The 25,821-nt window shown below is 39.9% G+C and overlaps 6 protein-coding genes across 6 annotated transcripts; 3 read left to right on the top strand and 3 right to left on the bottom strand.

Annotated features, from left to right (window-relative positions):
- Positions 1–296: 296 nt before the first annotated feature.
- On the bottom strand, positions 297–5,515 carry K444DRAFT_663872 (uncharacterized protein; the record flags this gene model as incomplete). Its single annotated transcript, XM_024886895.1, has 8 exons — positions 5,253–5,515; positions 5,015–5,202; positions 4,541–4,954; positions 4,118–4,494; positions 3,552–3,848; positions 2,920–3,462; positions 1,043–2,860; positions 297–972 (listed from the first exon to the last, which is right to left on the bottom strand). Exons 1-8 carry the CDS (start codon positions 5,335–5,337, stop codon positions 297–299), a joined length of 4,398 nt encoding a protein of 1,465 aa, XP_024736379.1. The 5' UTR covers positions 5,338–5,515.
- Positions 5,516–6,071: 556 nt separating this feature from the next.
- Positions 6,072–6,579, bottom strand: K444DRAFT_530252 (prefoldin subunit 4; the record flags this gene model as incomplete). The annotated part of the gene is made up of 3 exons (XM_024874887.1): positions 6,072–6,264; positions 6,315–6,382; positions 6,415–6,579. Coding segments are annotated over 3 exons (426 nt in total), but the record flags the coding sequence as incomplete, so codon positions are not given.
- Positions 6,580–6,977: 398 nt separating this feature from the next.
- Positions 6,978–7,932, top strand: K444DRAFT_412414 (uncharacterized protein). Its single transcript, XM_024872623.1, has 2 exons — positions 6,978–7,814; positions 7,871–7,932. Exon 1 carries the CDS (start codon positions 7,129–7,131, stop codon positions 7,657–7,659), a length of 531 nt encoding a protein of 176 aa, XP_024736377.1. The 5' UTR covers positions 6,978–7,128; the 3' UTR covers positions 7,660–7,814; positions 7,871–7,932.
- A 3-nt stretch (positions 7,933–7,935) lies between these two features.
- On the top strand, positions 7,936–8,643 carry K444DRAFT_530312 (uncharacterized protein; the record flags this gene model as incomplete). The annotated part of the gene is made up of 3 exons (XM_024874891.1): positions 7,936–8,233; positions 8,287–8,410; positions 8,451–8,643. Coding segments are annotated over 3 exons (615 nt in total), but the record flags the coding sequence as incomplete, so codon positions are not given.
- An 847-nt stretch (positions 8,644–9,490) lies between these two features.
- Positions 9,491–12,213, top strand: K444DRAFT_653037 (gaba permease; the record flags this gene model as incomplete). The annotated part of the gene is made up of 6 exons (XM_024885851.1): positions 9,491–10,045; positions 10,099–10,339; positions 10,388–10,516; positions 10,564–11,213; positions 11,285–11,766; positions 12,172–12,213. The coding sequence occupies exons 1-6, from the start codon at positions 9,925–9,927 to the stop codon at positions 12,211–12,213; spliced, it is 1,665 nt and encodes a 554-aa protein (XP_024736375.1). The 5' UTR covers positions 9,491–9,924.
- A 101-nt stretch (positions 12,214–12,314) lies between these two features.
- K444DRAFT_412377 (HET-domain-containing protein) lies at positions 12,315–15,096 on the bottom strand. The gene is made up of 3 exons (XM_024872622.1): positions 15,078–15,096; positions 13,979–15,018; positions 12,315–13,864 (listed from the first exon to the last, which is right to left on the bottom strand). The coding sequence occupies exons 2-3, from the start codon at positions 14,898–14,900 to the stop codon at positions 12,669–12,671; spliced, it is 2,118 nt and encodes a 705-aa protein (XP_024736374.1). The 5' UTR covers positions 14,901–15,018; positions 15,078–15,096; the 3' UTR covers positions 12,315–12,668.
- Between the last annotated feature and the right edge of the window lie 10,725 nt (positions 15,097–25,821).

Genomic DNA, 25,821 nt, shown 5'->3' with positions numbered 1-25,821 from the left:
ATATCTCCCACGCCAGCAACTTATCGGATATGATAGCCAAACACAGGGATGTTTCGTCGAATCGCACGGCCCAGGGAAGGGGAAAGGGGGAGATGGAAATGATTTGAAATTCTGAACATCAACATGACTCTCGATTTGGTATTTCCTGTGATCCGCTTTCCCAATCCCAATCTTTTCGCGCCACCAATGCTATGCCTGCGCCCACTAATGCATTTCCAACACCTGACTGTTACGCCTTCAGCCTCAGTGCTCGAATATCTGATCCATCTCTTGTCTCTGCAATTCTGCCAAAACTTTTAAACCTTCTCTACAGCCTCATTCCTCACAGCTTGTTCCCTCGTACTCCTCTGTCTCTCCAACTCCACAAGCTCAGCAGCTTTCTTCTCCTTCAAAAATGTACAGAATCGACTCCCATCCCTCAGCCTCTGTCCCTGCCAGCTGAAGACCCAAGGAATAAAACACATTGCCAAACTCAAGAACCCAAGCAGACTGCTCGCCCAAGGCACACCCAGCTTGTTATACATCGGCTTCGCCGCAAACGGCAGAACTGCGCCTGCTAAGCTTCGAGAACAAGACGTAGCCGCCATCGCACTCGCTGCGAAGATTTCGTATGCGTCGGTGAGATAGTTGAGCAGCGCCATGAAGATGAGGATGTAGCCGGCGCCGAAGGGGATTCCTGCAAGCATGGGAACGTAGAAAGGGATCGAGGGCCGAGATGTCCAGCCTAGCCAGAAGAGGCCGATGACCAGAAGAGGACCACCAAGGAAGGCGAGAGGTAAGCGACGAGACTCTTCTCTCTGTGTCCAAGGTTTGCGCTGCGCTTGCGCTCGACGTAAGAAGCCGTCATACCAGAGAAATACACCGATCGAAAGCAGGGCTCCCCCGCCGATAGGCAAGAACATCAATCCTGAGATGCCGGGTGATTGCAGGTAGATGGCTTCAAAGACGAAAGCAACCTTACAAGCTAATATTCTGCTATTCCCATATCATATCTACGCTAGAGTGTATGCACATTTTAAGAATGACTTTTCCGACTACCTACAGGTCTTCTACCTCTAAGTCTTCTACTTCTTGACCGGCGTTATAACGATGCGTAATCTTCTGAGCTTCTTCTGTACTCAGACTATGGATTCCCCTCATCAAGTGACGTGTCAAGTCTGCGCCCCTCTTGAAAACTTTCGAGCAAGCTGGTGAACCCCCAATAGGGCATGTGGTTGATTGGAAAGAAGCAGCCGATCTCTTGACATCCGATACGTTTGCGGGTAAGTACGGCTTCTGCGCCGCTACAAACACGAGGTGGTGGCGAAGTTTGAGATGCTCCTTGTAGTTATGCATCTGGTCCCACATCGTTGTGGATGCGCATTCGGGAAAGGAGCAGCGCATAGGCGGCTCGATAGGGTTATGGTAGTACTGCATGTGGTTGGCAAGTCGAACCTGTGTTTCAAAAACCCGATCACTTGTGCATCCCGGAATGGTACACTTTCTAGGTTTCCACTCACGGAGATGGACGTTGTCAATGTGTACCTGGAGAAGTCGAGCGGTTGTAAAAGGTACTCTGCAATCGCCACGGTCACAGATGAAGAGCTTCTCCTTTTCCTCCTTGTTCTCCTTCAGCTTACAGCTGAGTTGGTGAGCGCGTAGATAAAATTGCGACTGAGTGCTGTAGGCATTACATATGTCGCAACTGAACATGAAAAGAGTCGGATAGTCTCTTGAATTCCCCGTCGGACAATGGACCGGGATGAGCTCATGGACTGATGTAATGTATTGCTGGAGAACACTGTTTCGAACAACGTTGATTCGAGACAGTCCTTCAATGAACTCTCGACCTGGTGCTGACAAGACGCTGGTGCTCCTGCTCTGGCCGTTTGCGTTTTCCAGGAAGACATCCAAACCCATGGCTTCGTCCTGATCTTCTAGATCCTCAGTGCGGTCATATAGAATTGTATCAAGTCTCTGTGCCGTGGCGTCGTCCATCACCGCGTCGCCTCCATCAAGGAGAAGAAGACGCGGATCAATGAGTGTATCGGATGTCGTGCTCACTGAAGACGTTGTCGAGGCCGGTGTTGCGATGATAGGGGATGCAGATGCGGTCGCAGACCTTTTGGAAGTCGTACTTGGAGTGGACACCGATGTCTGCGATGGATTGGACGCCGTCCAATCCCGACCTTTCTCGGACTCCATCCATTCTACCTTCCTCTGGCGATGGAGTGCCTCGCTTGCTCTCTGTCTCCCATTCTTGGATGCAGGATCAATGTCATTTTCTTCGCAGTAGGTGGTGATCTCGCTATTCGCTAGTCGTCTCTTTTTGTATGGGGTTCCAATAGTAGGCGCTTTCCGACTCATGAACAGCTGCTCAGCTCTCGTAGTATAGGTGTCCTGCTCGACCTCCCCTACATAATCGTCCGTCATACCGTTCGCGAAGCTGATAGCGGAATGTCCCGTCACTTGGGCTACCTCCTTCGTAGCAACGCCGATCGGGTGTTTAGAGATTGGTATGAGATTTGCAAGATCTCGGGCTGCACCACGACGAATATCGTGCGAAATGATATGCGCTAGAAGACCAGCTACCTGTCCCAACACTTTCGTGGTCCTTTTGATTTGTCCGGGTGCAGCAGGTAGATTCCAGGCTATAAAAGCACTGCATTTGTTGAGTTGAGGTATGACAGGGCGTTCTGGATATAACCACTGGATCGTTCGGTCACGTCTGAGAGATGCCTGCGTCAAAGCATCATCGAGGGACGAAAGGTTTCCTGACCGGAGAGCCTGGATAAAGAGTAGCTTGACGGGGCAGATAACATTTCGTAAAGGATCGCGCAAAGTTTGTAGAGGGATATCCCGATTGTTATTCAGATCGCGTCTGAAAGTTTGGTTAGCTCTAATTGGACTCGATCGAGAACAAGAGAAGATCGGTCTTACTTCTTGTTCTTTTCGAACTCGAGGGTGCAGGTAAGTTGGACGCCGTCGATCGTGTTCTCACCCGGTAGAAGCTTCATCTCCAAATGGCTCCATCGCATAAACTCCACGGAATACAATTTGCTCTTTGACATATCCCCGGCCCGACAAGCCAAGGCAGATTGTAGAACAACCGTCAGAGCTTTGTGGATGACAATATCCCATGATAAGCAGCCCTCATCGAGTGCGGTTTGGAGCCAACACCGGGACATCTTTTCGACCAGGGCAACACCAATCCATTCCAACTTTTTCCGTCGTCGGCCTCGATCCAGCTTCCCTTCATCGGAGAGCGCGTCAACGAGTGCATCTATTCTGCTACATTCGTGTGTGCTCAATTTAAATTTGGGGTATTCGAAGGTCAAAGCCGAGAAGAGAGTTATAATTCCTTTCCTGATGGATGAGCGTAAGGGGACCACTCCTTCAGCCCCGCGGCCTTGGATATGCTTGACTACGGTATCGACGAAACGAAGGATGGTGACGTGATCTGGGCCGGTCTCTGGATCGATCCTAGGTGACCATTATTAGCTTAGAGTAAGGAAGTTGGACGTCGTCTATCTAGGCTAATTAAAAGGGGGAAAAAAGATCGATCAATTTACCGGGTACTATTCTGTTTTGTGTAGCTCTCAATCCGGTTGAGCCAGAGGGAACGTGCATAGCGAGTTGCCGGTGCTCCCCGACTGTCCGTCAGGCCGCGAACTCTCTTCTTGGAGGATATGCGATCTTCAAATAACTGCTCCTGCATCGAAGCGATGCTGGTTGAACCTGCATTGGCATACCTCTTCTGTACCGGGGAGAATTCGATGTCGGAAGAATTGAATGGCTCGTGCTCTTGCTCGTCCATCTCTAGAGCTTCTAGGAGACAAAAGAAAGGAAAAAAGAAAGATGAAGTTGATCTTCTGAGAAGTTGCAGGTGACGATGAAAGAAAGACGAAGTTGAGCTTCCGAGAAGTTGGAGGAAGACGGAGGAGAGAGAAGGAAAGTTGAAGGAAAGACGGAGAAGGAAAATGTTGAAGGAAAGACAGAGATTAAGGAAAGAGCGGAGGGGTTTGAGGGGTACATACTGAATTGGGAAGGAAGCGAGGAAGCGACGACGGACGCACACAGGCAACGTGTGCGAGGTCACGTGATGTCTTCTGAGGATGGAAACTTCTACTTCCCTTACGATGCCTGATTGTATCGGGCTTCGAAGTACATGTAGAAGATCCCATAGATGAGGCTTAGGTAGATGCATGTTGAGCTGACGATTAACTCAAATATCAGCATCCTCAATGGACGAGTCAAGGTGACGGTGGCCATCTGCTTCCAGCCTTTCTTTTCGAGGTCGAAAGGAGCGAAGATATTGGGGTTTTGGGTACTTTTGCGGAGGGCAGCGGCGCGTTTTGAGAGTAGGACTGGCCCGTAGGTTTCGGGGAGCCAGAGGAGGGGAGCCCAGGACACGCCGGCGAAGATAAGGCCGATCCAAAAGACCCACCGCCAGTTTAAAGCTGGGGCTATGAAGCCGGATATTAGAGGGGCTGCGAGGGGACCAATGCATGTTCCCTAGATATTGTCAATATGATTTTGAGACCGGGGCAGAAAAGCATACACCCATGAACAGCGCCATTGCCCTCCCTCTTGTGACTGGATCATCATATATATCCGCGAATATACCACCAGTGACCGAGATCGGGCTGCTCGCGTTTATGCCCACTAATATTCTGAAGATCAAAAGGGCAGGGAAGTTCGGAGAGAGTGCGCATGCCATGGTAAAGATGGTGAAGAAGAAGAATGACCCGATCATGATTGACCTTCTCCCGTATGATTCTGAAAGCGGACCAAAGAGCAAGGGGCCCAGCACATACCCGAAGAGGTACATTGATATTGGGAGGATCTGAGCGGCCGGAGAGGCGACATGGAAGTATTCGCTGATTATCGGGATTGCGTTCGAGGGGAGAGAAGAGCCCATTGTGCTATTGACAACCACGAGCATGCCCACAGCCACGATGCTGACTTTCCGAGTCTATTTTGGAGTCCGTTAGCTAAATACTCAAGCATTTCGAGCAGTGGCTCAATGGCGTACGGTTGACCAGTTGTAGGGATTTTCTGGATCCCCATCTTTCCAAGATATGATTTTCCTTGGCAGCGAAACACTCGATACACTAGAATTCGGGGACGCAGCCTTGTTGTCTTTTCCTTCCAGATCATATCTCGCCGTGGCATCAGCTTGATCTATCCCAGAGACTATTCTTGAAAGGAAGCTTTGAGGTTCTAGAATTCTGTCAAATTTGGGATTTTCCCGGGGTTGTCGGGCTCACTACTTGAAGGTGGGGTTTCGATCAACCCCGCATCGATTGTCTGCCGGCCCTTTGGCAGGACAGGACTGCTTCTGCCAGAAGACAACATTCTGAAGCACCTGGAGTCTGTAGCAATGATTTGGAGCCATTGCCCTTATGTATAATCCTCAGGTGTGAGTGGGTGATTAAACTCATGACCTAGGTTTAAAGTGGGCCCCCTCTGGCGCAAAATGGGGGAGTTGCCGGTAAGGCTAAGAAAAAAAGTTACAACTAGGACCTCATTCGCCAATTATTGGAGTTATCCCCGCAGGCGAGGCCAGAACGAATCATTCGGACGAGGATCGACAACTTTGTCTGGCCCTTCATTGGTGACAGAAATCTTGGGAACTGCACGGTGCCGATAGCCGTGGACGGAACGGCAACGGGCAAGGTTGCAGAAATGGGGTGTGCTTCAGCCGTTGAGGTCGAAAGGGAAAAGGAGCAAAGGACTCAGAAGCGAGCAATGATTGGAGCTTTTTGGCCAAGTAGAGAACAATATTAGTTGTCTGAAGTGTCGTGTTGTACAGCATCTCCACCACTACAGGCTGCAAAGCAGAACACAGGATTCGGGGATATGACAATATAACTCGGACAAGAAGTCCGTCCTCGACACAACAGGTCCCGTGCATCATCAGACCTCCAATGCAGTTGAAAGAGCATGGAGTTGACCCGACATCGGGGCCGTCGAGATTCCCAATCGGTCCCATGGTGCATATCATCGGATCCTCAAGCCATACGCCCTTCGAACGACTCTCGTGCTCTCGAGGCAATTGTCTTTGTTGGTTATCATTGTATTGAGCAGTGCTATGTCTCCAAGTTGATGCTCCGGCCAAATCTTGCATAAAGTTCGACTTTCAATTCTGACATTTCCTCTCTAACTGTGGCAATCTTCCCCTCCAGCACCGAGACTTCTTCTTCTATCTTGGTTGTGTTGGTCGACAGCATTTCTTGGGCTTCGGGCAGGGGTAAGGAGATGAAAGAGTCGCCAACTCTGTAACTGCTTGCTGTTAGCTCCGTATTACAGGAAGGGTATGTAGGTAGATGTACGGGATCTTGTCGTCTTCGTCTGCGAGCTCTAGCTCGCTCGAGATATCGTCAAGGTCTTCTTTCTCTTTCTGAACGCACGACAGAGTCAGCATTGGCAGACTCGTAGGTAGAGGATATGTAGACGAACATGTTTCAGCTTCAACTCGTCTTCAAGGCCAATCTCTCGTTGGTGCAGTCGACTGAATTTGTTGATCTTGTCTTGGTCCTCTCTCCGGACCTCAATCTCGTCGCTGCCGGTTGCAGCCTCATCTTCTTTGGATAGCTGAAGGCACGGTTAGCTTTTACCACAGGATTAGGTGAATTGGTGGATCAAAGACATACCATACGACGCTGCATCTTGTGTGGTTGTGGTGTTGATAATCGCGTGGTGCCTTGCGGTTTTCCATTCCAAAGCCTCGCGATTCCCGTAGCAAACAAAGCAAACTGGGCACGTGACCACGACCCAACTCCTGAGTTCCCTTATCGATCCCCGCATCAACTAAACGAGTCCTCAAAGCAGAGTTTGCATTGAATTCTGAGTGTTGCGCTTTTAATCTCCCCTATCCTTCTGTTACTTCTCCGTACGATTTCTGGTCTGTCAAGGACATACCAAGAAGACTCCGCCAATACACATAGTTCAATCAGCTTTGGGCGCCGCTGCCTGTAAGTACCGGGCACTTTTCACATTGGCGAGTTGCTTCACAGGATTTACTGGGTTTACCGCGGGCGGACCGTTGTATTCAAAAGACTTTACGCTGAAAGATCGCTGGCTTCGGCTTTTCAGGCCCGTAAATTGCGCTGTATTGGATGTTCTCCTGCCACCCGTTGCCCGGAGATGGAACAATATTTCGGCTTGGGCAAAGGTTCTGAAACCTCAGTTACATCGCATAACCTTGCAAAGCTCGGCCAATTGATAGAGGGAGGGATCGCTGGAACTCTCCCTTCAAGTCACTCGGGCGACATATTTCTACGAAGACTTTTCAACGTTCTTTTTTCAAAGCTCCCGTTCGCTGGCTCATGGAATTCTGGGTACTATCCAAAGATACCCGAGCCACTCCCAGGGCCAGGTTGGCCAGCGGGGCTAGTTGCGTTCCTCCTCGCCATCACCGCCAGTCATATTTTTGAATTTTTGGATTCGCACTTATCTTCGACTTCGACATCTTCTAGGACCTCGAATCACTGGATTCTCAAAGATATGACTGCTTCGAATATCTTTCGGTGGTCGTTTCAGCTTCATAACATAGACGTGTGTGTGAAATACGGTTCGGAACCGAATCTTCCATCCGCCAGGAGGAATTCAGCACACCTCAAATCTAGGGCCAATCTTGCAAATTGGTCCAAGCGAGCTCGTTACCAACGATATTGAGGCCCTGAAAAGGAAATGCGCCGTTCGATCACCATATCCCTGATCCAATTGGCATGATTGTTTGCGCTTACTCCGGAGCGCAACAATGTACTTTCTGGGGGAGACAAGGAGATGCACAGTGCCCTTCGAGCGAAGCGCTGAAGGTGGTGGCAGCTGTACGGTACACACGACCTCTCAATGGCGGACTTGCTAAAATCCTAACTTGGAATAGTACTCGGGAAAGGAGACAACACTTTAGAACAATCCCTTGATGCAAATATTGAACACCTCATCTAACTTTTAGAATCAAAATGTCTTTCGGCTGTTGAGAGTTACAGCCCGGTCGACCTAGCTCCAGAGATCCAGTACTTCACCTTAGATGTGATCCCAGATATTGCTTTCAGAAAACCATTCGGAAGTCATCGGGCTGATCGAGATGTTCTCCTCCTACGTCCGAACAGTCCAGGAAGTTGTCCCTCTGGTGATTTTCCTTGCTACGGTTTCCTAGATTATGTCAAGTCTTTTTCTCGGGCATTTCCAAAGCGATTTTGCCCGAAGTACACAGATAAAGTTGGTGTGGGTAAGTTGATGGGGTGTTCCCTCTTCTATCTCGTTGGGCCAAGTTTTCTAATTTGTATCTGTCGCTAGCATGCAAGGAAGCAGTTGCTGAACCCCTCGGACCCAGCAAGAAGACCCGACGCAACACGTCGGGCTCATTTATTCGCCACGGTCTCACACAACCCGAAGCAGAAGCAGAAGCCCTTCTGCAAATGTATCTACCCTATCCAACCCTCTACTGAATACCCCCACAGTTTCGCAGGCGCCGAAACTTCCGCAGCGGCAGTCTGTGCCGCTCTCCTTTACATCTTCACAAACCCACACATCTATAACACCTTCTTTGCTGAGCTCTCCAGCTCCATAATCTCACACCCTATCACCAACGAAGAGGCACGGAAACTGTCCTACCTGCAAGCAGCTATCAAGGAAGGACGCGAAGGTGTTTAGGTCAGAACGATGGTTAGAAGGGAGCTAGATGTGGATATGGTGTTTGAGTATGGGAGGTGTTTGTGTTTAAGGAGGAATGTTGCGGTTATAGAGTTAAATAAGGTTTTCGTGCAGGCATGTTTGTTTAACAGCAAGTGTGAGGAGATGGAGTGAGTGCTAGTCAGTGGTAACTAACCTTTTCCAGCTGCGTCGCAATTTTGAGTTCGCAGTTGTAGATCCGTCGCAGGCTTGGAAGTCGTCCAACGTAGTTTGTTCCTGCAGAGTGATGTGTGGATGAGGTTGACGAAGCGTGTCCTGAGTTTTTGATCCGATTTACCTGGTCAAGTATGGCTCTGACGGATATGACCTGCTGCATAGTCACCTGTGGTCAACGATCATAGATCCCCAGTGGGTATTTTCCGTTCGCCCCATGGATTTCGCCCTCTTCGGCAATGGCTGCATTCTTTAACGCATGTCGCAATACTCGCTTCGAGTCATGTGAGAACATGAGGTCCTATCAACTTGACTCAAGGGACCCGGCCCGCTTTCATCACAGAATATTGGACCACTTTTCAGCACGACGGACAGATTCCGCTGTTCCTGCAACCAAACGACAATCGATGCTTGATCAAGGCAATGCTTCGGCCGGACCTCCGCCCACTTTTGATAAGGAGGGGCTGGGCAGCACGTGACAAGTGCGGATGTTTTCTCCGCATCGAGCTTCGCAAGGTGCGCCACTATCCGTCGTCCTCTCTCTCTCGAACTGTACCTAACCAATCAAAACTGCCCCCTCCAGTTACTCCTCAGAACTCATCCTACGAGACGGTCTCACGGAAAGCATGGGCACAGTGGCCCACCGGCGTTTGCCAGATGCAACCGTTCGTTCGAAAAACATGCCATTTTATGTCTTGATAGCGTTCACCATTCCCATCGTAGGTCTTTTATCAATTTCTTATCAAGGATGGCGAGCTTCGAATAAGCTTTCTTGCCCGTGGCACCCCGGTCCCATTCCTGTGATGACAGTTTGCTATCGCTATGCAGCGCTTATCTTCCCAAGCTGCATATTTTTTATGACACATGACCCACGTCCAATAGAGAGATGAAACAGTCTGCTGGGTTGGTGATATCAAGACGGGAGCTCCGAGCTGGGAGGTTGGTAGCAGGGATCCCGCATGTCTGAAGCGTAAGCTCGATGCTAACTTATATCAACCTCTTGTGTTACAAAGATATCTATTTCCTCCTCAGAATTTCTCCTCAAAAATTGTTTGAAGATATATCATATACCTTTAAGAAGTAGAAATCATGACGACAACTGGAGGAACTGGAGTCCAGCCGGACCTGGAGAAGACAGTCAGCAGACGATCCCATTCAAATGTCCCCCCACAGGAGTTGCTCGCAAATGAGGCAGATACCGAGCTGTTGGGTAAGTAACTGAAGCTCTGGAAGCGGATGAGTGTGGTTAACGAAGAGGTCCAGCCAAGCTAGGATACAAACAAGAACTACGTCGCAACTTCACCATGCTCGAAGTGTTTGGAATTGCCTTTAGTATTATGGGACTTCTTCCATCCATCGCGTCAACACTCGCTTTTTCCATCCCTGCTGGCCCGGCTGGCATGGTCTGGGGTTGGTTTCTAGCTTCCATGTTCATCTTCGTCGTTGGGGTTGCAATGGCAGACCTTGGTTCTGCCATGCCTACATCTGGGGGATTATATTGGTGGTGAGCTCTTTCTCGCATCCTAGAAAGTGCACATCTAAATTTGTGAAGGACGCATTACTTCGCGTCTCCGAAGACCCGAAACGCTTTGAGCTTCCTGGTTGGGTATTCTAACAGCTTGGGTCTGATCGGTGGGCTTTGCAGCATCGACTATGGATTCGCCTTAATGTTCTGCTCTGTGTAGGCCCCCACGCCCACGGAAGCTTGCTTCCACTTACATCCCTCAGTATTGTCATTGCACGTGATGGAAACTGGACCCCCAGTAACGGAGTAGTCTACGCCGTCTTCCTCTGCTGTGTCTTGCTCCACGGGGTCCTGGCCTCCACTCTCTCTAAGGTCATGGGAAAGCTGCAAACCGTCTTCGTTGCAATGAACATCATTCTCATCGTCGCCACAATTATCGCCCTTCCCGTCGGAAAGCATCTCTCCAGCGAACGCAACGATGCACACTACATCTTCGCCCAGACCGAGAACCTTACCACTTGGCCAACGGGATGGGCTTTCATGCTCTCCTGGCTCAGTCCTATCTGGACCATCGGTGCCTTCGACTCCTGCGTGCACATGAGCGAAGAGGCCGCCAACGCAGCAAAAGCCGTCCCGTACGGAATCATGATGTCCATCGGCTGCTGCTGGTTTCTAGGCTTCATAATCATGATTGTGATCGCAGCTTGCATCAACCCCGACCTCGAATCTGTCCTGGGGTCTTCCTTCGGCCAGCCAATGGCCCAAATCTACTACGACGCCATCGGCAAAAGCGGCACTCTAGGCTTGATGTCCCTCCTTTTCATCGTTCAATTCGTTATGGGTCTCTCTATCCTCGTTGCCGCGTCCAGACAAACCTGGGCATTCTCTCGCGATGGCGCCCTCCCATTCTCGGGTTCTTCCGGCCAATCTCAAAGAGAATGGGATACATTCCCTTCCGCACAATATGGGGCTGCGTCTTACTAGCCGCCATCCTCGGCCTCCTCTGCCTCATCGCGCCCGCCGCGGCAGCAGCACTCTTCTCCCTTGCTGTAGCAGGTAACAACCTAGCCTGGGGCCTCCCAATCTTCTGCCGTGTGGTCTGGGGCCAGCACAAATTCGTTCCCGGCCCATTTTATACCGGTGATCGCTTCTCTAAACCAATTGCCTGGGTAGCGATCATCTTCCTCGTTTTCGGCATCGTGCTAGCTATGTTCCCGGATGGAGGCCCAAACCCGACACCTCAGTCAATGAACTATACTGCTGTGATCAATATGGCGGTTTGGGGGGGCGCGATGCTGTATTATTTTGTTGATGCGAGGAAGTGGTTCACTGGACCAAAGATCACGATTGATGTTGAGGGGCTCACGGAAGAACAGCAAGCGGCGCTAGCAGCGGAGGGGCTGGATTTGGGGCTCGGAGAGGGGATTGCGCCTGGTGGGGGGTTGACTGAGCGAGGGGTTGAGGGGGTGAGTGAGAAAGTTGGGGAGAAAGGGGATATGGACTCGTGCTGAAGAGGAGGTTTGCGGGCATGCTTGAAATCCAGGATGAGTAGGATGTTTGGTTATGATAATAGCGTTTCGATTTCTCAAATCTATAAATCTACAAGGCTCTGGAATCGCTATAACCTGGCTTCATTTATTGTCCGCAATGCAGCCCATACAGTCCCTTTTTGGCGACCCCTCGCTTACCGTTATTTATACCCCCAATACTTTGAAAATTCAACCCTTTCCTATGGTTCAAAATTGATATAGTTTATCACAGCATGGTCTGGGTGGATTTAGAATGATGTTGTCTGACCGTCATAATGTCGAAGTCGATCCGCGGTTGGAATTCTTTAAATGTTATGAGATACCTAAAATGACTCAACTTAGAATAAGACAGTTAGTGCGCCCCTTCTGTCCACCGCGATCTAGTATTACAGCTATAATCTGCGCCGAAGCTGTACCTCTCCAAAGCCCGCTTCCGTCTTTGGACCTGAGTAATCATTACTCTAACTTGAGCTGGTCCTGAGTCCTGGGCACGCTAATAAGTCAGTTAGATTATGTTTAAGTAAAGAGTAATACAAGAACTATAGCTAATATATAATGCCCTTATAAAGTACTTTCAATTCTCATAATCTGGCTCTCGAATAATAAACGTTTATTAGTAAGCAATATATAACTCAGTTACACATTCGAACAATAGTGTGCAACCTGATTATTTAAGGTTACAGACTCCAAGAAAAACCCACAAATTCTCCCCCTCATCGCAGAACAATCAATCTTCAGTACAGTGACCAAAACCCCCCTATAGCGCCATGTGTTAAATATCAGGAGCGTAACCAATTGAGATATCACAAACGGAAAGGAGATCCGTAAATGAACAAAGGCTACAAGAGCCAGACGCACTGCTTCCTCTCCGGCCACTTCTGCACAGCCTCACCGTCCATGACGCCCTGCAAGTAGCAGTCGCCCACGAGGAGGAACGAGTTGGACCCATCCGCTCTAGTAAACCCTGCAGCAGCCACAGCGTCTCGCCGCCGGAGCACGAACGGGACAAAGCTACCCTTTAGGACAAACACTTCGTCGCCGGGCTGAGCATTCGGAGACCCCACACCCATATACCCGCTCTCCGTCATGTAGAAGCGGCGTTCGTCGCAGGTGTTCGGGATGGTCAGCGTGAAGCCAAACGACGGGTCCGTGGCCGGGTCGCCGTGGTCGCACCGGTTGGGCTGGACGGCTTTGATGCGGGCCAGCCAGCGCGAAAACAGCCCCCAATCCTCGGGGCCGGACCGCCTGGTCTCAAACTCCAGTGGATCTGGATCTGAGGTCCAGCACAATAGGCTCGATATGGAGCCCTTGACGAGGCTCCATACTCCGCTCCAAAAGGACCTTGAAAGCCAACTCGCCGCGAGCTGCCGGTGCTGAATGACTAAATTGTTCGTCGCGATCAATTCGCCCGTCACTGTTCGAATGAAGGCCTCTTCCCTTGTCCCTCCAGTAACGTACGGCTCGTCCGCCACCCCATGAGTAACCATCAAATCGTGCCACGACTGGATCATGGCACCAGTCCTGCCCCAGCCGTTATGCATCGTCAACTGCTCCCCCACGACAGCAATCCTATCCACCCGGATTCCAGACACTGACATTACCCGATTATCATGCACCCGGGCATTTGTATACCAGTTCCACGCACGGTAAAACTCATAGAGGCTACTCCGTGCCTCGACATCACCAACCGTCTCAAACGCAGCGAGGTCAGGGACCCAGGATGGAAAATCGGGCCGTCCGCTGGTGATGTCGACGAGCATGTGCAGCGCGTACAGGCTGTCGATGCAGTTTTTGACCAGCCGGGCATACACTTCGATGGTAGGGCTTGTATAGTCGGGTTGGATGTCGCAGTCGGCGTACGAGTCGGAGGGCAGCAGCCCCAGCAGCCCGTAGACCTTGTCGCGGTCGTCCGTCGCCGCGCGGCAGCGGAACATCTCCACTGCGCGCTCGATGCCGAGCTGCTTCTGCGCCCGGAGCGTGCGCGCCAAGAAAATCCCCTGCATGATGCTCGCAAAGCGAACGAAGGGGCGCTGTTCTGCGGAGAGTTGTCAGTAACGTAGCAAACCCCTTCCTCTTCTCTTTTAGAGCTATGCCTCAGGCGCGCTAAGCAATAGGGGGGAGGGGGGGAGGAGGAGCAGTACGTGCTTACGATCCTGGGGAATAGAACCAAACGACAATCTACAGCAAGACTGGCAGTGCTGCACCCAGTTCCTCGCCGCATCGCCCAGGACAATCCACGGCACGACTTGCGACCCGATGACGACGAGGACATCACGCGGCAGCACCGTCTCCTGTACGACCCAGATGCGGTTCCACCACCGCCGTTTGAGCAGCAGCTTCATCCCATCCGACACGGCCTTTGCCAGCTCCCAGTCCTCCGATGCCTCACCCCAACGGATATATGGCACCTGGCCCGCATGCTTCCCTCCCGCCACATCCCTCAGCATATCGAGCGCAGCACAAATTCGCTCCCAATCGGACATCTCACCACCCTCAAGGACCTTCCCCACAAGGACTGCATCATTCTTCCGCCGCCGAGAGACCCTCGCACGGTTGCGCGGATCCGCCTCAGCCTGCTCCACCGTCATCCCACCGGCGCCGAGCTCAGAGTCAAACTCGGGGCTCTCTACCTCGTCCCCAAGCCATACCACCACCCTCTGCGCCGCTTCGTAGATAAGGCCCATGTGCCCTACTTGCACCGCCTTCTCGGCGTCATCGGACTGGCTGATGCACAACTGGTCGATCCAGACGGTCCTCTCGCGGTCTGCACAGCGGAGTCGCCGCAGCGCCGTGTGCAAGCCGGTGGTCACACTGAAGGCGCGGCCGTCGAGCTGTATCGTGGTTGTGATTTCGGGGGGTCCCCATGCATAACTTAGGGCTTCGAAGGGGGCTGATGGGGATGGGGATGGGGATGGGGATGGGGATAAGGGGTGGGTGCTTAGCGTGCATTCTATGGTGTCTGTGTAGTTGCCGGGGAGGATGTGGGCGAGGCGAAAGCAGTTCCCTTCGGAGAGCTGAGTATATTTGTAGGTGGTGAAATTAGCCGTAGAGGTTCGTTTGAGTTGCTCCATTTCAGTGAGGACATTGATTTGTTATTACCCCTGAATTACAACAGCGTTGACGGGTTCAGTCGTGCCCACGTCTCGCGGCTCGCTGTAAGTTGGGCGAGCTGAAGCGCTTCCCCGAGACCTAGAGAGAGTATGTCAGCTCTTTGTAGTACTCCACTTCATTATTCACGAGGAGCTGACTGATATTGTATGTATCTCCAAGGTGAACTTTTTCGCCTTCGTTGGCTTGAATGTGCTGGTATGGACGGCCGGGCAAGATTTGTCTGTGTGGGTTGCTGGCTGGAATTGGCGTATGGATCCTACTGCTCGGATGAATCGAATGGATCGTCGGAAAGGTCAGGGCTGTTCATCGGACAACAGCGTTCCGGAGCCGGAGGGGTCCTGCGACAGGAAGATTGCTGGCAGCCGCCGATGCCGTAGACTGGCTGTCCAATCCTGTGTCATCATGCGTACTGTAGGTTGATAGACCGTCACCTTGCAAATCAGAATTTGGCGATGAAGGCACGCTGGCAGCGTGCGGTAGACCGTCCAAGCCTATCTCATCATAAGTAGGTCGTTAGAAACGTCATCTTCACAAGCCATGACTTGCCAATGAACCTAGGCCCTCAATCGATAGTGTTACAATAATATTAGGGGGATAAATAGCCCGAGTCGACGGTATCACGGCAATAGTTAAGGGGAGTAGAACTTGCAACTCAGAGCTAGACTCTGGAATGTTCTATACGGCCGATTCTTGTCCTTAGGCAGAAGTTCATATCTCTCACGTGACACAATAGAGCCCGATATTTGCCGGTTTCTGTAACGTGTGAGAATTAGGCTCGCATCACAGTTCACTGGACCAAAAGACCACAGTATTCACCGCACGGTGAATACGCCTAATTACGGTTAAATGGCTGGATCATAGTCACGTGACCGCCACACGTGACAGTTTCAACAAATCCTGAGGCAGAAATCTAGCCTATATTTCACATGCATTACCTCAGAGCAAGAAAAGGAGGTATTATTCGTACTTATATAATATTAATGGGCCTTTTTGGCCTTATATTAATAAACCCTTATAAGACTTAATTAAATATATAACATTTATTAAGACTTTATAATTAGAAACCTTAAGGTTATAAATTAATTTCTTATAAGCAAGTTTAGTTCTATTTTTATAATAAGAAGTTATAATATTAAGACTGCTTTACTAAAATTAAAACCTGGTAGCCTTATAAAAGCTCCGGAACTAGTTTTAATTTTGCTTTAATCTCCATTCGAGATTAAGAGATTATATAACTTTCTCTCTCTTTATATATTTCATAACGGTATAACTCGAGGAAGTAATAAAACCCCTTACTAATCCCAAATTCATAGACCGCACGGCAGACACGCTACACTTCTAAAAAGGTACTCTCATGTGCCTGCTCCAGTCGATCTTTCCACAATCTCGTTCAGCGGGCCCTTATTCCCATGCTCATCCCTTTGGGCCACCGGACTACTGACTGGTGGGGATTGAGCCCAACTATCACTTTTCCAATCCGGCAAATTTCTAAACACTTCGGCAATTTCTTCGGGCGTTGGATCTTGAGGCTCGTATGGACAACTCCCTTTAGATTTTTTCCCCATACAAAAACAATATTTCCATTTGCAGTGGCCTTTCTCGGCCTATGATAAACTAAGAACTTAGATAATAGGGAAGGGAAGGATGTCAAACCCCTACACAGCGGAATAATCCTTCTTCTCTGTCATATATCTGGCCCCCACATTCATTGCAGTCGAGATCTTCTTGTTCGGGGCATTCTGAGGTGTCCTGTAGCTTGGCGTCTGCAGTTTTAGTGTTTTCGGTATCTGGGACTTGGTTCTTCTCGATGGGAGGCAATGATTTTGTAGTGTTCTCTGTAGCAAAGGTGGCTAGAGATGGGCCTGTTAGGGTCACCAGAAGCTGAGCTAACATGAACGACTGGGGATGTTTGTTTTCGGCATTACTTATGTGATAGCTTAATAGAGATACAGAAGTAAGACCTTTTTATGCATTAGTATAGGGTAAAAAAGCAAGGAGGCGGTAAAGATATATTAGATAAAGTATAGAGGCTAGGTAGAATAAAGTTTATTATAAGATAGGGAAAAACTAAAACGACTCCCCCCCCCCCTAACAGGTATTAATTAGGGATATTAATGACCTGTAATTGGTTATCTAAACTCTTTATAAATCTTAAGTTAGATTTTTTAATATAAGTATAAGCTAGTATATTATTTCTTTATCTGGCGAGATATAGTTTATATTAATAAAAGAGCCTAGCTTAGACTATTATAGGTATAGTATTTAGGGCTTGAAAAGCAAGATAGAAGGTCTCTTATAAAAACGATTTAAAGCTAAAGAAGAAAAAACTAGAATATAAGAGGCTATAAAGAAGTATATATATCCTATAATATATTAGTTCCAAAAGAGCTTAGCCTTCTAAATATCTCTAGTATATTTCAAGTATACTTTTCTAGTAAAGTAGCTATATTATATATATCTAGAAGATATTTAATATCTGGCCAGATATCTCAGATACTAGATATCTGGAAGTTATAATATTACTTCTCTTTTTAGAATAAGCTTATTCCCGAGCTTTATAAAAGCTATTAATTTATCTAATTTCGTACTATTCTTCTTTCTAAAATAAACTAGTATTTCGGATATAGATATTATATATAAAAGGCAAATATCTTTAATATATAACTTAGAAGAATTTATTATTATTTCTATATAGTTCTAAATAAGTATTATTTTTTATATAGTCTAGCTAGTATTATAGGTTTTATAAAGGTTCTAATATATTAATATTATTATTATAAAAACTTTATAAAACCAGAAAACTATTATTTAATATTAAAGCTAGATATTATACTAGATTCTTATTCTAACTAATTTATTAGATTTTATATTTTAGTTTATTTCTTATTAGCTTAACTATAATAACCCGTTTAATATTATATTTTTATTTACTATTTTCTAATACTAATAGAGGCGGTTTTAGATTTACTTAATTTAATAAAGAATTCTAGAAGTTCTTTTATAGCTTCTCTATATAAAAAACTAGATATATTTTTATAATTTCCGGTAGCTTTAAAAGAAATAAATAGCTATATTATTCTAGAATCTCAAATAGGTTCTTTATTTAATTCTTTAGCTTTTAGTTCAGATAATTAGATTTCTAGTATTTTATAGTAACTTATATTTTATTTCTGACTTTAAAATTAATTAAACGGTAGTATTTATTAGCTTATATTATATATTATTTCTATATTTACTCTATATAACCTTAAATAAATTACTATAATTTATATAATTAATTTACTAATATTTTAGTTTTATTTCTATTTAGTTTCTTTTTAGATAAGCTAGCTTTAATAAAAAAGTTCTAATTTAGAGAAATATAAGGCTTATAGCTCTTTTTAGTTATAAATAGAAACTAGCTAATAGTTTTATACTAAAAAAAGACTTATTAATAATTAATTATAATAACTTATTTATTTTAGTTATTCTAGTAATAATTAATATATAATTATAATTACTAATTAAAATACTAATTAATAATTTCTATTTATTTATTTATTTAAAAGTAATTAGCTATTAAGAGCTTAAGCTTTATACTAATTCTTATATAGAATTCGCTTTAAAAATCAAATATAAATTAAAATTCTTAATCTAATATAATTATTTCTAGAATATTTATTTAATATATTATATAAAATAAAAATAAAAATATTAGCTATTTAGCTATAATTATATTTTATATAGAAATTATAATTAGATATTTAAATAAATAATTCACGAATATAATAATTATATTATAGCCCGATTTGCTTTCTAAATAGCTTTTAAAGTTTATAGTAATATATTATTAAAAGTAATTAGAAACTAAAAGGAAATAAAGGAAATTAAACTTCTTATTTCTAGATTATAAGGCATATAATAGCAGAGTAATATATAAGTAGTTAAGATAAGTAAGCTATAAAGTAATATTTATAAGTATAACTAATTCCAAGAATTAATTCTAATAAAAGACTAATTAATATCTTTTTCTAAAGCTAGAAGTATCTTCCTATATATTCCCTAGTATTTAGCCAGATATATAAAGCCCTTTACTTAATTAGGAAATCTTATATAATTTATATAATTCTAATTATAAGCTATATCTAAAATAGAAAACTAGATCTATAATATCTAATACCTATTTATATACTATTATATATATCTATTATATTAATTCTTTCTCTAGGCCCTTATTTCTAAGAGGCCTAAGAAAACTATAAATAGCTTTATAAATATTTCCCTAAAACTTTCCTGGCTACTAGCTTTCCCTAAAACTTTCCTAGCTATTAGCTTTCCCTAAAGATTTCCTATAATTACCCTATTATTATACTAGGTAATAAGGTTAAGAATATAGTTTACTAATCTTATCTAGCTAGCTTGTAAATTACCTCTAGTAATTTCCTCTTATAAAGATAATATAAATATAGTATATATTATTAGATATAAAGCTTATCTAATTTTCTAATTAGTTTATAAATCCTAACTTAGCCTCTATTTATAAATAAATTATTACTTTATAGGCCTAAGAGCTTAGAAAAGTTAATTTAATCTTCTAGTTTATTTATAAATTTCTTTTTTGGAATTTTCTGGGTATTTCTAATATAGAGCCGGTTCCGAATTTATAATTACTATTCGGGAAAAAGATATTATAAAAAGGCTTTCTTTTTTCTACTAATTAATCTTCTTTTTCTTTAACTATAATACTATATCTAGCTTTTTCTTATTTCTTACTTTTCTTTTCCAAGCCTTTTTTAAGCCTTTTTTAAGCTTCCTTTAAGCTTTTTTTTAAGCTTCTTTCTAATTTCTTTTTCTATTTCTTTATTTATTAAGATAAATCTTTCTCTTAGTACTTATTAGCCTATTACTAACTATTTGGCTAATACTTCTATATCTTTAATTTACTTTTATTATCTTTAATATTTCAAGAATATTACTAAGTTTCCCGACCTTACTTATATTAAGAGTAATAATTACTCGATATATAATTACTACTATTTCAAGAATAAGAAATATAATTCTATAAGTTATAACTTTCTTCTTTTATTTTCTATTCTAATATTATCTAAAATTCCTTAAGTATATATAATATAATTAAACTGCCTTCTCTAAGCTATTAATATATATAAGTATCTTACCTAACCTTTACCTAAAAGAAAGAAGGCTATTATAGTTCTTTATTTATACTAAACTATATATACTTCTTATATTAAAGCTATTATTTGAGGCTAACGGATTTCTCTAATAATTTAAGAAATAGGTTAAGTAATTCTTACTAGCTTAGTATAAGTATAAAGTACTCTTAAAGATATAATTAATATTCTTTAGTATTAAGTAAGCTTATTTTCTTCTTATTTCTTATTAATAACTAATAGCTTTCTAAGCTAATTTATTATTTATTTCTCGAGAGAATTCTAATAAGAATAATAATAAGAATAGTAAAAAGTAATTATAAGAATAGAATATTTATAGAATATAGAAATTAGAGTTTTTAATAATTTTTATATAGCTTTTCTAAGAATAAATATATAGTTTTTTAATAGTTTCCTAATAAAAGTATTTATCTTTTATATCTCTATTTAGCTAATAGTATTATAATATTACTTTTTTCCAAGTATTCTTATAATTCTTGAGCTATATTCTCTAGATTACTTAGTAGTTCTTATATATTATTTACTAGTAAATAGCCCTTCTAATAAATAAGATACTTTTTTTTTTTTTGCTTTTCCTATAAGCTATAATAAATTCTATCTCGAATTCCTCTTTATTCTTAATCTCGACTAGTTCTAGTTCTATTATAATACTAGCTTGCGGGTACTATAGTTCTAAAAAAGAAATATAGAAAATATTATAAATCTAATATAATAATAGTAATTTCAAGTAATATATTTATCTATATATTTCTATAATTCTTAGAACTTTAAAGAGGCCAAGATATCTATTTGCTAGCTTTATACTAGATTATAGCTATTAAATATTCTTTATATAAAGTATAACTTTATTATATATCTTAAACTTTTTATTAATATATTTTTTATTATAATACTTTTTTTATATATTTATTATTTCTTACTATTATTTCTCTAGTATCTTCCGTTTTACTTAAATTCTTTATATTCTTTCTTATATTACTAGTATTTCTTTCTTAGAAATATTATTCTTAATATATAGTTTAATACTAGAATAAAATTTATATAATATATAAAATAGAAATATTTCTATTATTAAATATATAAAGTTATTATATATAAATTCTATAAAAGCAAGCTTTACTATTTAGTTATTCTGCTAGTAACTAGTATAGTATTTTAAGTATTATTCTAAAGTTTAATTTAGATTCTTTATTTATTTATTAGTTTATAAGTAAAATATTATATTTAGCTATTATTAAATCTTTAAGTAAAAATATAGACTTAATTAGAACTTATTTATAAAAATAGATTCTTTATTAGAAATTATATTTATAAGTATACTAAAGTCTTTAATAATATAGTATATAAATAGCTTTACTAGCTTAGGAGCCAAGATCTCTTTAATAATTAGAATATATTATATTATTTTTATATATTTATTAATAATAATAAATATAGAATTATATATTTTACTATAAAATCTAGAAAGAAATAGCCCTATAATAAAGTCTATAGTAATTTCTTATTATAGCTTAGAGGAAAAGAGAAATAAACTAAATATACTATATAGTAAATATCTTTTTATCTTAGTTTATTAATATATAGAACAAGTTCTAATATAGTTTTTTATATTCTTTCTTATATTTTATTAGAAGTACTTTCTTTAGAGAATCTCTAATATCTTATTAGTACTAAAATACCTACTTATAGGATTATTATAATTAGCTTATAGTAATTCTTTTTTGGGAGCCGGCTTATTTAGTATATAGATAATACCCTAATATCTTAATAATTCAGATATATTAAGTTCCTAAGTTTTAATAGCTCTAGTAAAGATTTCTTTTAAGAACTATTTATATTACTAGTATTATACTAATAAATTAAGCCTTTAATACTATAATAATAATTTAAGTAATATTTCTTTACTTTTCTGATATACTATTTCAGACCTAGCTATTTATTATAGAAAGGAAACTATAATAAGACAAAAACCCATATAAAGTATACCAGAGTATAAAACGTAACTTAATAATAAAATAATAAATTAAAAGTATAAATAGTAAAGTATAAATAGTATATAGTATATAAAAGCTCAATTAATTAAATATTTATAAAGAATTATTTTCTAAGTCTATAGAAAAACCAGCTTTCTTATATAATTTCCGCAAGTTATATATAAAAGGCCGCGGCCTTTACTATATAACCTAAACCTTAAAACCACTAAAATAATATAATTTTTAACGAGTATGGCCTGCCGTATTATACTATATAGCTAGAATTTATAGTATATACTATTTATAACTAGCTATACTAGTAATAGACTCAAGTAATAGTATTTCTAGTACTATTTTATTACTAAAATAGATTTCCTTTTCGGAATTCCTTAATATCTCACTAATTAAGAAGTGCCTATTTTCTCTTTTCTAGGCCTTATATTATAGTATTATAGGAATAATATAGTATTCTATTACTACTATTTATAGGGCTCTTTATTCTATATTCTATAGCTTATTATAAAATATAGATAATAAAGTATTTTTATTTATATCTACTATAAAATCTAGCTTTTTTAATAGCCTATTAGTAGGGTTACTATATTCTGGCTAATATTCTAAAATAAAGTTAAAAATAGCTAGCTTTTTTATCTATCTTATTTATTAATTATTTAGTTTTCTCTTAGTTATAAAGTATTTCAGGTTATTTTAATTTATCTTAATAATAATAGTATACCGGATATATACTAGATAATACTACTAAATATAAAATACTAGAATAATAGCTAAGAGTTTAGAATTATATGTTTTATATCTGCTTTTAATTATAGTTATTTTTTTTAAATAGAAAATAATAGAATATTATCTGGCTTTTACTTTCTTACTAAAAAGCTAGAAAATTATATTTATAATTCTAAATTCTAAAGTATTTATTTCTATATAAATCTTTAAGGCTAGGTTAAAATAATAAAGAATTAGTACTATTATAAATATAATTTATAACTTTCTAAAAGCCTTATTTGCCTTATTTATCTAGCTAAACTAATATAGTAGTTTTTTACTAGTTTTTAGTAAATTAGTTAATCTTTTTACTATTATAAAATATTTATAGATAAATCTCTAGTAAAAGTTAATAAAACCTAGAAATACTTAGATTTCCCGGATATTATTTTTTAAAGCTAGCTATTCTCTAATAACTATAACTCGGCTAGCTTCTATTTTTATGCTATCTAGGCTAATTATAAATTCTAAGAACTTTATTCTTTTTATATTAAACTTATATTTTATTAAGTTTATAAAAAGCTAGTATTATTATAATTACTCGAGTATATATTAGACTATTACTATATATTATTCTGGGTTCTCGAAATAAATTAAAATATTATTTAAATAAACTATATAAATAATATTTATAAAGCTTACTAGTATATAGTTAATATATACCTGAAATATTACTAGAATATTAGAAAGTCTAAAGAATATAATATAGTACTTAAAATATTTATAGTATATTTAGAATACTATCTTTTATTTATTATTCTTCCGGATTTATAACTAATAGTAAGTATTCTTTAAGTCTAGCTTTATATATATTTTTGCTTTATAAAGCCTATTTATTATTTTACTAATAAGTAATAATAGTATTTAGTTTTTAATAATAATCCTATTTAGACTCTAGTAATTAATATATAAATATAGGCCGCTTTCTTTCTTTAGAATAAATATAATTAAAGTACTAGCTAGGCTAGTAAAATAATAGATCTATTTCTTCTTTAAGCTAGTATTAAGATATTTCCGAAGAACTTTAAGTTCTTTTTCTAATAAAGTATATATAGGACTATATAATAGTTAGGATTCTGGTTTTAGATTTATATAATACTTTATTATATAATAGTTAGGTAATATACTTATAGCTTTTATAAAAAATATTCAGAAAAGGTTTTAATATTTCTTAGGAAATATAACTATTTCATTTATAGTAATAGTAGTAATTCTTTAGCTATCTATTATAAAATAGGTAATTAATAAAAAAATATATGCCTTATACTTTATTATTTTAGTAAACTTTCTAGTATTTAAAACTTTAATCTTTTATAATTAAATCTAGTATTTCTATATTACTTTCCTAAAGAAATTAGGGAATTAATCTAATAAAGCTATAGGAATTCAAGTATTATATTAATATAATTTAGATTAAAATTATATAATATAAAGTATATATTAGCCTTCTTTTAGTTTTCTAGTATATTCTTAGTAATAATTCTAAAAATATAATCTTTATATAAATAAATTCTTCTTTTCTCTAGTAAGATTAAAAGAATTATTTTTAATATTAATAAAATACTTATATCTAAAGCTAGCCTTCTTTTTATATAATTAGCTTTTATATCCGAATTAATTAATATTCTAATTCTATACTTATTTTTTCTTATTTTAATAATAACCTTAATTATTATTCTCGTCTTAGGGGCTTTACTTTCTATAGTATAAATAAGTATAACTACTATAGAATATATCTATTTCCTGGCTTTTTTAGTTCTGGGTATTTATATGCCTTATAGCCAGACTTATTATAGTTATAGTAAGTTAGTTTTCTCTAATTTAGGCAAGTAATAATATAATAATTCTTTTTCTAGTAAATAAAGCAAATTATACCCGGTTTTATAGATTCTAATATAGGTATTATATTAAATTCTATTACTATATCTTTATTACTCTAGTTATATAAACCTTATAATAGAGATATATATTTTTTCTATTTCTCTTTATTATTTCCTTTCTCTTTTCTCTAATTTCCTTTCTTTTATTAACCCGTTAGCTTATTATTATATTTCTATTAAGTAAATAGATTCAAGTTATTCTTAACTCTTATAGCTATAGAAATAAGCTTTTCTTTTTCTTATAAAGTATTTCCTTAATAATTAATCTCGTTCTAAATCTTCTATCTTAAGTTACTAAATAAGTTATCTTATTTTTATAGCAAACCCGTATATCTCAAGTTATCTAATAGGCTATCTAAATAGAATATAAAGCTTTAGATACTTTAATCTAGCTACTATTTTATATTCTTAAACTTAGTAAGAATATTATTATTACGGTTTTCCGAATTTAAGATAGAATTCTTTATAAATTTAATAAAGGTTTCCTAATCTATAATATTAATACTTACTAATTACTTTCTATATTTCTAGATATTTCTGGCTATATTCTTAAAGCAGGAAGTATAATATATAACTTTTACTATATTTATAACTCAGATAATTCCGCTATCTTTATACTATTTTAGCTCCGCCTAATAAAAGAAGTTCTGGGCTTCTTTAATACTCTTTCTTCTATAAGTTAGTAGTTTTCGGGTTTTTAAAGCCTTATAAACCAAATATATTACTAGTAGTATAATAGGTTCTATAATAGATACTCGAATATTTTTAAGATAGCAAATCTAAGCTTCTAGATTCTCTAGATTCTTCCTTTATTATATCTCTACTTCTAACTTAGTAATATAATAATAAGCCGCTACTAGCTTCTCTATTATTATTATTTTGCTAGCTAGTTCTAGGGATATCTAAGTTCTACTTTCTTCTTCTAATTAGATAGTAGCTAGAGTAGCTAACTAGGCGCTTCTCTAAGTATCTAACTAGATTACTTTAGTAATAATAGAGGCATTTCTTCTAGTTAATATTCTAGCTATTAGTAATTTTATTTATTAATAGCTTAATTACCTTATAATAAACTATTTC

The sequence above is a fragment of the Hyaloscypha bicolor genome (assembly GCF_002865645.1).
Source record: "Hyaloscypha bicolor E unplaced genomic scaffold K444scaffold_86, whole genome shotgun sequence".
Classification (NCBI taxonomy): domain Eukaryota; kingdom Fungi; phylum Ascomycota; class Leotiomycetes; order Helotiales; family Hyaloscyphaceae; genus Hyaloscypha; species Hyaloscypha bicolor.
Note: the sequence above shows the minus strand (reverse complement) of the source record. Positions and strands in the feature narration are given on the sequence as shown.